At 30.3% G+C, this 10,413-nt stretch overlaps 1 protein-coding gene across 2 annotated transcripts in view; it reads left to right on the forward strand.

Moving 5' to 3' along the window:
* The window catches only part of LOC129908853 (band 7 protein AGAP004871-like), a 60,729-nt gene extending 54,335 nt beyond the window's left edge, over nucleotides 1–6,394 (forward strand). For both annotated transcript variants that reach the window (XM_055985654.1, XM_055985653.1), the window contains exons 2-5: nucleotides 5,297–5,447; nucleotides 5,517–5,882; nucleotides 5,951–6,116; nucleotides 6,177–6,394. In XM_055985654.1, coding sequence (XP_055841629.1) covers nucleotides 5,356–5,447; nucleotides 5,517–5,882; nucleotides 5,951–6,116; nucleotides 6,177–6,311 — 759 coding nt within the window. In that variant the 5' untranslated portion in view covers nucleotides 5,297–5,355 and the 3' untranslated portion in view covers nucleotides 6,312–6,394. The remainder of the gene's footprint in view (nucleotides 1–5,296; nucleotides 5,448–5,516; nucleotides 5,883–5,950; nucleotides 6,117–6,176) is intronic.
* Nucleotides 6,395–10,413: the final 4,019 nt, after the last annotated feature.

Consider the following 10,413-nt stretch of genomic DNA (forward strand, 5'->3'; position numbering starts at 1 on the left):
CCATAGCTTAAGATGTTTGGTTCTAGTTATTAATGGAATTATTTTAACACATGGATATTTTTATAAATAAAACAGATAATTTTTCATGATCTTTTCTCTTGGTTTTTTTAATAGTTAATATATTTCTATTTTTTTAGTAAAATGTTTAATTTTTTATCATAAAAAAAAATCCGGTACAATCCGGTTTTTGACTTTTTTCAAAATTCCGAGAAAATCGCGTTTGAAAGTTGGGGCACATTTTTTTTTTTCGAAAAATCCCCCAATCTTTGAACGCTCCTGGAAGCTAAACCGCTTGAGAGCAATTTTTGGGAGTGATGCCAAATGATAGCTTGTGTCATGGGCCTACGCTTTGCACATTGTCAGATTTTTAAAAAATCGCCTTCCATGTTAAACCGCCACATCATGCCTATTTTTTCAGAATCGTGCCTATTTTTTTTTTTACTTTTAAGTTCTCCCGGTTTGAGAACGCGTGGACCTACAGGCATGAGAGTTGTACTCAAATGTAGGTTAGAGTCCCCGCTACCTTTTGGCATCAAAAAATTTTTTTTCATTTTCTTCAAAATTCCGAGATATAGGCGTTGAAACGCTTTGATCTAGAGACAGGGGAGTGGTGCCATATGAAAGCTTATATTCTCAGCTAGCCGATAGTGGTATAATCCGGTTTTTCGATGTTTTTCAAAATTCCGAGAAAATCGCGTTTGAAAGTTGGGGTAAAATTTTTTTTCGAAAAATCCCCGAATCTTTGAACGCTCCTGGAAGCTAAACCGCTTGAGAGCAATTTTTGGGAGTGATGCCAAATGATAGCTTGTGTCATGGGCCTACGCTTTGCACATTGTCAGATTTTTAAAAAATCGCCTCCCATGTTAAACCGCCACATCATGCCTATTTTTTCAGAATCGTGCCTATTTTTTTTTTACTTTTAAGTTCTCCCGGTTTGAGAACGCGTGGGCCTACAGGCATGAGAGTTGTACTCAAATGTAGGTTAGAGTCCCCGCTACCTTTTGGCATCAAAAATTTTTTTTTCATTTTCTTCAAAATTCCGAGATATAGGCGTTGGAAGTTGGGGCGCTCACTTTCAGCTCAGCTCAAATGAGCTAAGCTATGGTACCTAGGGAGCTGAGCTAAAATGTGAGCTTTTTGCAACCCTGGCAACTTGCCACATGGAAATTACAACATGCAACTTGCCACATGCAACTTGCCACACGCAACTTGCCACATACAACTTGCCACATGCAACTTGCCACATGCAACTTGAAACATACAACTTGCCACATGCAACTTGCCACATTACCCATGTAACTTGCAACGTGTTGTGTGTTTTATGTTTGCCGTACTGCGGCGTACTGCATTTTTAAATACTAAAGTACTGCCTACTATAAAGGTGAAACGACAGCCCTGCTACCCAGGGTGATCGCGTCATAATCCCTTTGACATTCTTGTCAAAAAGTAAATTTTCATACCCACCCTCCCATAAGAAGTATAACTTCAAAAATTGGCACGATTCTGAAAAAATAGGCATGATGTGGCGGTTTAACATGGAAGGCGATTTTTTAAAAATCTGACAATGTGCAAAGCGTAGGCCCATGACACAAGCTATCATTTGGCATCACTCCCAAAAATTTCTCTCAAGCGGTTTAGCTTATAGGAGCGTTCAAAGATTCGGGGATTTTTCGAAAAAAAAATGTACCCCAACTTTCAAACGCAATTTTCTCGGAATTTTGAAAAAAGTCGAAAAACCGGATTGTACCGGAATTTTTTTTTATGATAAAAAAAGAAAAAGCTATTTTACTAAAAAAATAGAAATATATTTACTTTTAAAGAAACCAAGAGAAAAGATCACGAAAAATTATCTATCTTATTTATAAAAATATCCATGTCTTAAAATAATTCCATTAATAACTAGAACCAAACATCTTAAGCTATGGTGTTTTATAAAAGTTTAAAATATCTTCATATTTCATTATACTTTCCAAATAAAAATCAATGTATCCTCTCACCCATCACAGCTCAGCTCAGCTCACTTTACCTTAGCTCACCCAACAGCTCAGCTCAACCATCAGCTCACTTTCAGCTCAGCTCAAATGAGTTGAGCTATGGTACATAGCTCAAAAGTGAGCTAGCTCAAAATTTGAGCTGAGCTGTGAGCTGAGCTGAGCTAACTTTTGAGCTTTGTAGCAACCATGCAAGTTCCATATTGCTACTACTAGTGCTGAAGCACACACCATTCTCATAAAATTACCATATCGCACATTTTATGCGCAATTCATTTACTTTCGTTAACCATATACTGTACGTTCTGAACCGCACAACATGATTAAATTTCACAGAATAAATTGAAAACTACATGGACGCAAGGAGGATGAAAGAATTAATTTATTATTCACTTGATAAAAATGTAAAAAAACTAAGTGTGGATTAATTACTTAATAATAGAAATTAAAAATATCAAATGAAATTCATTTACATATACTGAATGAGAAGTATAACTTCAGTCGCGTGTACATGTGTACACACACTCTTTTTTTGTCAAAATCGTTGCAGCCGTTTTTAAGAAAATTAAACTTTTCCAAAATTAATATATGACAGGTACCGTTATTTTCGTGTACTATTTTGTTTTATGGAAGCTCCGTGAAGCCAGAACTGCGACTTCAAAATTTTTGAACCAAAATTATCTCATTCGTTTATCCACACAAAATTTTTATCGACGATTTTTGGTGTATGTAAATAACTCGAAATGGACAAACCCCAGAAAGTTTGAATAAAAAAAAAAAAAATTAATAAATTTGGGGCATTTTAAGGGACTTTGAATTTTTCAGTATAAAATTTGTTTAATGAATATCTCTTAAACGTAACACAAAATATGATTTTTGTTTGTATCTATTTCCTAGGTGAACAAACAATTGGCGGTTCAATATTTAAAAAAAAAAAATTTGGGGATTTTAGGGACTTCGAAATTTTCAGTATAATTCACTATGGTGTATGAGTAACTTTTTTTCGGAATTTTGAAAATTGTTTTTTTTTTTAATATCTCCTAAACGTAAGTTGGGTGAATGATGATTTTTGGTTTGTATCCATTTCATAGAAATCATAGAAGTACTTAAATAATACAAATAAAAAAGAGTTAGTTTTACGACCATAATTTTAATTCTTTTTAAAGCTTTTATTTTTAAAGCTTGGAAGTGACCAAAAAATTAATAGGCTGCCCAAATAAGGTAATTTCGCAAATTAGGCTAGTAAATAAAAAAATTGTTTTTTATAAATAAAAAAATTCAAAAAAAAATTGAACTTAATATTCCCTAAAATGTTTTATTTTATTTTTTTCAAAAATCCAGCTCAGATACGGATAATAAGGGTTCAACAATTTTTTTCTATTTTTAAAGTAGGTACCTACGATGTTACACACAACACACACATGTTTTAACCCTTTCGGACCCAGCGTTACTCTCATGTAACATTTTTTTTAAAAATTCGTAAAAAATATTAAATTAAACAATTTTTTAGGTTACGATGGCTTAATTGAAAGATAATAATGCCTAGTAACTGAATTATTACAAAATGCTAGTCAAATATCATACCTTTAATTTTTTTTTTATCGAGAAAGGGACTGAAATTCACGTTTTTATTTTTTTTTTGCAAAAAAAAAATTTTTTATATATGGTCATAATTCTGAAAAAAAGATATAAAAATGTTAATGCAGAAAGTGTTTTGTTGTTTTTGCTTAGAAGAAGTAGCATACATTATAGTTTCATAAAAAGTTATTTTCTCAGTTCTCCGACTTCTTTTGGTGGTCATAGGCAGTGCATGTTACTTAAATGTAACATGAGAAAAACACATTAGTTTTGCTATTTATTATTTTGGAAAATAACTTTTTGCTATTCATATTTCTTAGTTGTGATGTTTTTGACCCGATAATACCAAAAAAACATTTTTTAATATTGATTTTCATAGCTTTGGTTCGAAAGGGTTAATCAATCAATCGTTGGAGATAATTATGCTTTTTTTTTCATTTTAGTTTTATAGGTAGGTAGCGTTAATTTTGGCCCTATAATAAAAATTCACTTTCGGGAATCTCAAAACACTCACAACTAGCAAGTTTGAAGAAAATCTCATAAGTTGTTTAGGTTTCAGTTCAAGATTGAGAGTATTGACTCTTAGGCGTCTATAAAGTTACAAATAACACATGTTGAGTAAAAATTTTTAATCAACTCAATTTGATTGAATAAATAAAATGCACGACTGGGTCGCACGTACTTGCTCTTGTAGTTCAAAGTATCTTTATCTTAAATATGTATTGGAAATTTAAAATTTTGTTTAGTGTCGAAAAAAAAAATAGAAAATAAAATCGAAAGTTAAAATTGAATTTAAAAATTTTGTTAAAACTTTAAAAAAATTTTTTTTTTACATTTTACACTTCAAAATGATGTCTGAAAATTTTGAATCATATTGACTTATGCTTTGATGAAATGTATGGACTTAAAAAATATGACAATTTTTAAAAAACGGCAACGCCATATTTCCATTTTCCGAATTATTTGAGAAAAACTATAAATGCAGTTTTGTTACAATCAATAAGAGTACTGCGTACACAAAATTTAATCGAAATCGTTTAAGCCGTTTTCGAGAAAATTGCAATACTTCGAAAACGGTTTATGGGATATATGTTTAAGAAGAGATATGAAAAAAATAAAAAAAAAACACGGACCTAGGATATTAAGAAAAAAAATCATATGTACCAAGTTTCAAGCAAGTCCATCCGTTTAGGCCCTAGCTCGAAGTACAGATGGAAGCACTAGCACAGATGCACAGACCAACCAACGGACGGTATAACAAAAACCACATTTTTGATCTTCTCCATCATCGTAATGTTAGTTTTGATTAAACACTCGAATTTTTTTTCTACACGAAACCTATACTAGCCCTATAGAGCAAGTAAAAATGGAGACATTATTGTATAAGAGGCTTAGTTAGTCTTAAGAGACAGTGAAAATCCAAAAAAAGTTGCATATATTTTTTTTCAAAATTTTTGCAAAAGATAAAGTTATTTCTATTCATATTCAAACCTTGTTTTTGCCTTGTTTGACTCCACGTACAATATCCCATTAAGTATTCAGTGTCCAAATAGTGTTAGATGACCTCGTTAAAGGACAGTTAAATCTTGAAGAGTTACGAATATTAAATACTCTCAATTAGTATGACCCATAGAGCACATTACCATGCATGTTATACCTAGTTAAATTACCCGAATAAAAATAATTTCCAAAAAATAGTACTATTTTTATTTTTTTTGTACTTACAGCTGAAAATGATGAAGTTGGATGTGTGGAAGCTATTGCAATAATTGTCTCACTTATAATAATGTTCCTTACATTGCCCATCTCAATTTTTGTTTGTTTCAAAGTGGTGTCGGAATTTGAGAGAGCCGTGATATTTCGAATGGGCAGATTAAGGTTTAAATTCTGAAATATATATAATAAATAATATTCTATAAATAATTTTTTTTGGTTAATCTTTTTTAGAAGTGGAGGTGCTCGAGGTCCTGGAGTATTTTTTGTCTTACCATGTGTAGATGATTATTGTAAAGTTGATCTTCGAACTGTTTCATTCGATGTTCCACCACAAGAAGTCCTTTCGAAAGACTCAGTAACAGTTACAGTTGATGCAGTAGTCTATTATCGAATAAGTGATCCTTTGAAAGCAGTCATTCAAGTATCGAATTATAGTCACTCAACAAGACTTTTAGCTGCAACGACACTACGAAATGTCTTGGGTACAAGAAATTTATCTGAACTTTTGACAGAAAGGGAAACTATTTCACATACGATGCAGGTTTCATTGGATGAAGCTACAGATCCGTGGGGTGTTAAAGTGGAAAGAGTTGAAATGTAAGAAAGAAAAGAACGAATAAGAAGAAACTTTAAAATAAACTTTATGTATAACATTGAAATTTTAGAAAAGATGTTTCACTTCCAACAGCTTTGCAAAGAGCAATGGCCGCTGAAGCTGAAGCCGCTCGTGAAGCTAGAGCAAAAGTCATTGCGGCAGAAGGTGAAATGAAATCATCACGAGCACTTAAAGAAGCATCAGATATTATTTGTGAAAGTCCATCAGCTTTACAGGTTGGAATAAGATTGTATATGAAACTTTTTTATTATTAAAATTAATATTTTTTTTTATAGTTACGGTACTTACAAACATTGAGCAGTATTTCAGCAGAAAAGAACTCAACTATTATTTTCCCACTGCCAATGGAATTGCTAACACCTTTTCTATCGAATTGCAACAATTGTACTTTTAAGAAATGTGGAACATAGTTTAAGAAAACCATATCATTCTATCCATTTATTCTTGTAACAGGATCGAAACTTTATTAAAAACCAGCAACTTTGTAAACATACTCGAGTTTATAAAAACTGAACTTGATTTTATAAATAAATTATTGCGATTAAAAGGTTGGAACATCAGGTCTTTTGTTTTCAGTTTTTATTTGTTTGATTGTTTGTAAACAATAATAACAAATTCTTGCAAATTTTTGTCTGATAAATTTGAAAAATTATCTTAACCGCAAAGAATTAAATTTAACTTATGAATCATTCCTCCTTAACTTAAAACATAAATAAATCATTCTTAAAGATTTAATTTGATAAGTTTACTATAAGTTTAAAAATACATAGATATCTACAAGGAAATTCCCGCCAGTCTATTTATCTATTTGTCTTTTTTTTTCTGTGGTTTTTCGAAAACCTGCTGTGAATATTAAAACCATTTGTATGCGGTTAATTTAATTTTTGATAGCTTTTAGGTAATTGTTTTTTTTTTGTTTTGTTTACGAAAATAAAGTGATGGATTTGTTATTGAACCAACTTTGTTTTTTTTTTCGAACGAAAACTACGCAAATTCATACAGAGGTACCTTTCTTAAGTTCTATTCATTAAATCTTCAATAATGTTCGGTTAAAAAAAAGAAGTCTTATAATATTGTTCGTATAAAAAGTGAATTGGTTTTCTGATTTTGTCTTTGAGAAAAAAAATATAGAATCATAAAAGTAATAATAACAAATGAGTTCAAATAAATATCAATTCGTCGATCGAAATTAAGTAGCCAGATTGAAGTTGTAACATCAATTGACAGTATTGATAATAGTACCACGATTAATTCAAATTTAATGACTATAGGTCTGTTTTCAAACCGAAAAGCTTAGAAAAAATCATTTCGTCTGCTAGATTTCGTCTAAAAGTAGGACGAGAGAAGTTATATGGAAATATATCTGTAGTCTGCCCGCTAAGTGTGTATACTATACAAGAATATGAAAATGATTACCAGTGCACATTGGCTACCGAAATATTTAACTATAGAAGGCAAGCAATTTAGAGGAAACAACTGAGCAATAAAAAAGAATTATGGAAGTTAGTTAAAAATTGGAACAAACGTAAATATTATTGAACAGTGGGTCTCACAATATTCTGTCTGTCTTTGGCTACAATGAAGCTATTAAATAAAATCGGTACATACCTCTTTTCCAAGATGGCGGCTGCTCCTGACATCGTATCATCCCAATCAATCGATTGATTTATGATAAGAACATTCCATTAAAAAAATGTTGTCCCACACAAAAATGTGATTTCATGACTAACTTGCCTGGGCTAATATTAAAATTTAGAAATATTAAAAAAAATCAAAAATATCGAAAACGGATCAATGAATTTTTTTTTCAAACTTTGTTAATAGGTATAAGACCAGGGGTCGAATTATGGCACACGATTACTATCATACGTTAACGTTTTGACTATTTCTGTCTCTATTTAATTATTAGAAAACGATAGGGACACATAGCAACCACTCGTTAACGTATGCCGTAATTCGACCCCAGTTTTTTAGTAGTTACTCATTTTTTTATTTAATTCGAAATATAAAAACAAAACAAATAGTTGTGTAATTTGTTTTTGTTTTACGAATAGAATACAAAATGAGTAGCTACTGAGTATTAGAAAAAAAAAATGGCCATCCTTTAGCTATTTTTTTTTTAATTTTTTCAAAGTTTTATAAAAAAAAACAATTTTTCAAAAAACGGATCTAACAAATAAACAAAAAATTTTATAAATTCTTTCTTATGTTTATAATAAATTTATGGCATACTTCGTTTGGAGTAAAAAAACCACTTGAAGAGACGTTTTTGTAATTTTTAATTTTTAAATCAAGTTAAAAATCTGTTATCATTTAAAAAAATTTTTTATTGTAACATACGACAATTTTTCCTATATAAAACGGAAAATAATTTTGTAATATTTCTTTGACAAACTGAAACGCGCAGACCGAAGGATGTCATGATGAAATCCACTTTTTTGGACTTCTATATCATCGTTATGTTAGTATTGACTAGAACCTCGACTTTTTACTTGCGATATAGGTTCTACATAGGGCAAATTTAGGATTCTCAAAAAAAAAAAATCGAACTCGAGATAACAATCAGACATGACTTTACGATGATGGACATGGACAATGTCTAAAAAGTGGGTCCCGCAGTTCTGTCTGTCTGTATATACCTCGAGCTACAGACTTAACTACTGGAACAATTTTCTTCATATTTGGTAGTTAACAGTTTTGGGTGGTTTGGATTAAAAAAAAATATTTAAAATTTTTTTTTGAAAAATCAATTTTTTGAAAACGGGTTAGTGAAATATTTCCAAACTGCTTTTTTTAAAGGTTAATTAATTATTTTTTCAAAATGCCATAGCAATTTTTTTTTTTTTTTTGAATAATGCTTGTATTCATAAATTATTGTTTTTTAAAACGGCTCTAACGATTTTCAATTTTTTTTCTAAAAATTCCTTTTCATACAAGAAATCAGTTGGCATACTTCGCTATCAGAAATACCTTAGTTATAATTTAACCTAATTTTTTTTGTCATAAAAATCTATAAAACAAAAGCTACTTTTATCATAAGAACAAGTACGTGACACGCAGTCGTGCATTTAATTTTAACACGAAAACAATATGTGATAAATCCCTTAGAATATAAGGATTTTTATGTAAAAACCCATTAAAGGATATCATTTGATTTAATTTTCCGAAAATTTTTTCAAGTTACAAAAACATATTTTTTAATATTTTGAACTCTGAATCAAGTGTGCAATTTTGAAATAATTTATTTTTCACAAACATGTTCAAAAAAAAAAAAAATTGTATGCCATTAGAAGGTAATTTTTATCGACGCTGATTTTCAAAAAAAAAAAATTGTATTTAAAAATAAATAAGAATACATACCTTAGTATGAAGTATCAAATACCTCCTATTCTCTAAATCCATTTCCAGTCCAGTTGTTATTTAAATTAAATGCCCTTATCTTCTTTTCGACATCATTTATCCACCATATTTTTTTTTAACCAGTTTCAACATAATAATTATTTGAACACTCTTAATTGAATACACTTCATCTACGAACTAATTACATCAATCTCTAAACAACACGCAACTTCCACAGGGTAAACCGTTGTGTCCCACCTATTTTTCAATATAAAATTATTTGAAAGCCGCTTAGCGCTTACGTATTTCCCAACGAAGAAACCACTAACAAAAAAAAAAAAAATGTAACAGATGAATCATAAACTCCAAACGATACTCATTAGGGTGTCCCTTATTTTGCAAATGGCTGAATTTAAATACGCATACGGGCTCAAAAGTTTCGCAATAAATAAAAAAAAATATTCCCAAAGTTTCAAGTCCCTATCTCAAAGCTAAGTGGACGCGACTTAATTTTTAATATTTCCATACAAAATATCGATAAATTACAGGTAGTTTTGAAGTGGTTTACTCAAAAATTCGGTAAAACTGTAAAAGTTGATAGAAAATTTTGAAAATTTGCAAATATCTTCAGCACTATAAGGAGTGTACGAAAAAATTATTTATTTTTTTAAATAATGCTGAGTCAGTAAAAAGTAGGTAACCGTTAATATCACTGTTCTTATGATATTTGCGGTTATGTTTTACTTACTAAGCATTGTTTACAAAAGAAAAATATTTTTAAATATTTTTTTCGTACACTCCTTATAGTGCTGAAGATATTTGCAAATTTTCAAAATTTTCTATCAACTTTTACAGTTTTACCGAATTTTTGAGTAAACCACTTCAAAACTATCTGTAATTTATCGATATATTGTATGGAAATATTAAAAATTAAGTCGCGTCCACTTAGCATTGAGATAGGGACTTGAAACTTTGGGAATATTTTTTTTTATTTATTGCGAAACTTTTGAGCCCGTATGCGTATTTAAATTCAGCCATTTCCAATATAAGGGACACCCTAATACTCATCAATCATCTTTATGAAAAAAAAGAAATACAAAAATTATAAAATGAATAGCAACATCGAACAACGAAAAACCGGTGTTAAGTGACTTGCTTAATCAAATCTTTGGG

Source organism: Episyrphus balteatus, chromosome 2 (assembly GCF_945859705.1).
Source record: "Episyrphus balteatus chromosome 2, idEpiBalt1.1, whole genome shotgun sequence".
Lineage (NCBI taxonomy): Eukaryota > Metazoa > Arthropoda > Insecta > Diptera > Syrphidae > Episyrphus > Episyrphus balteatus.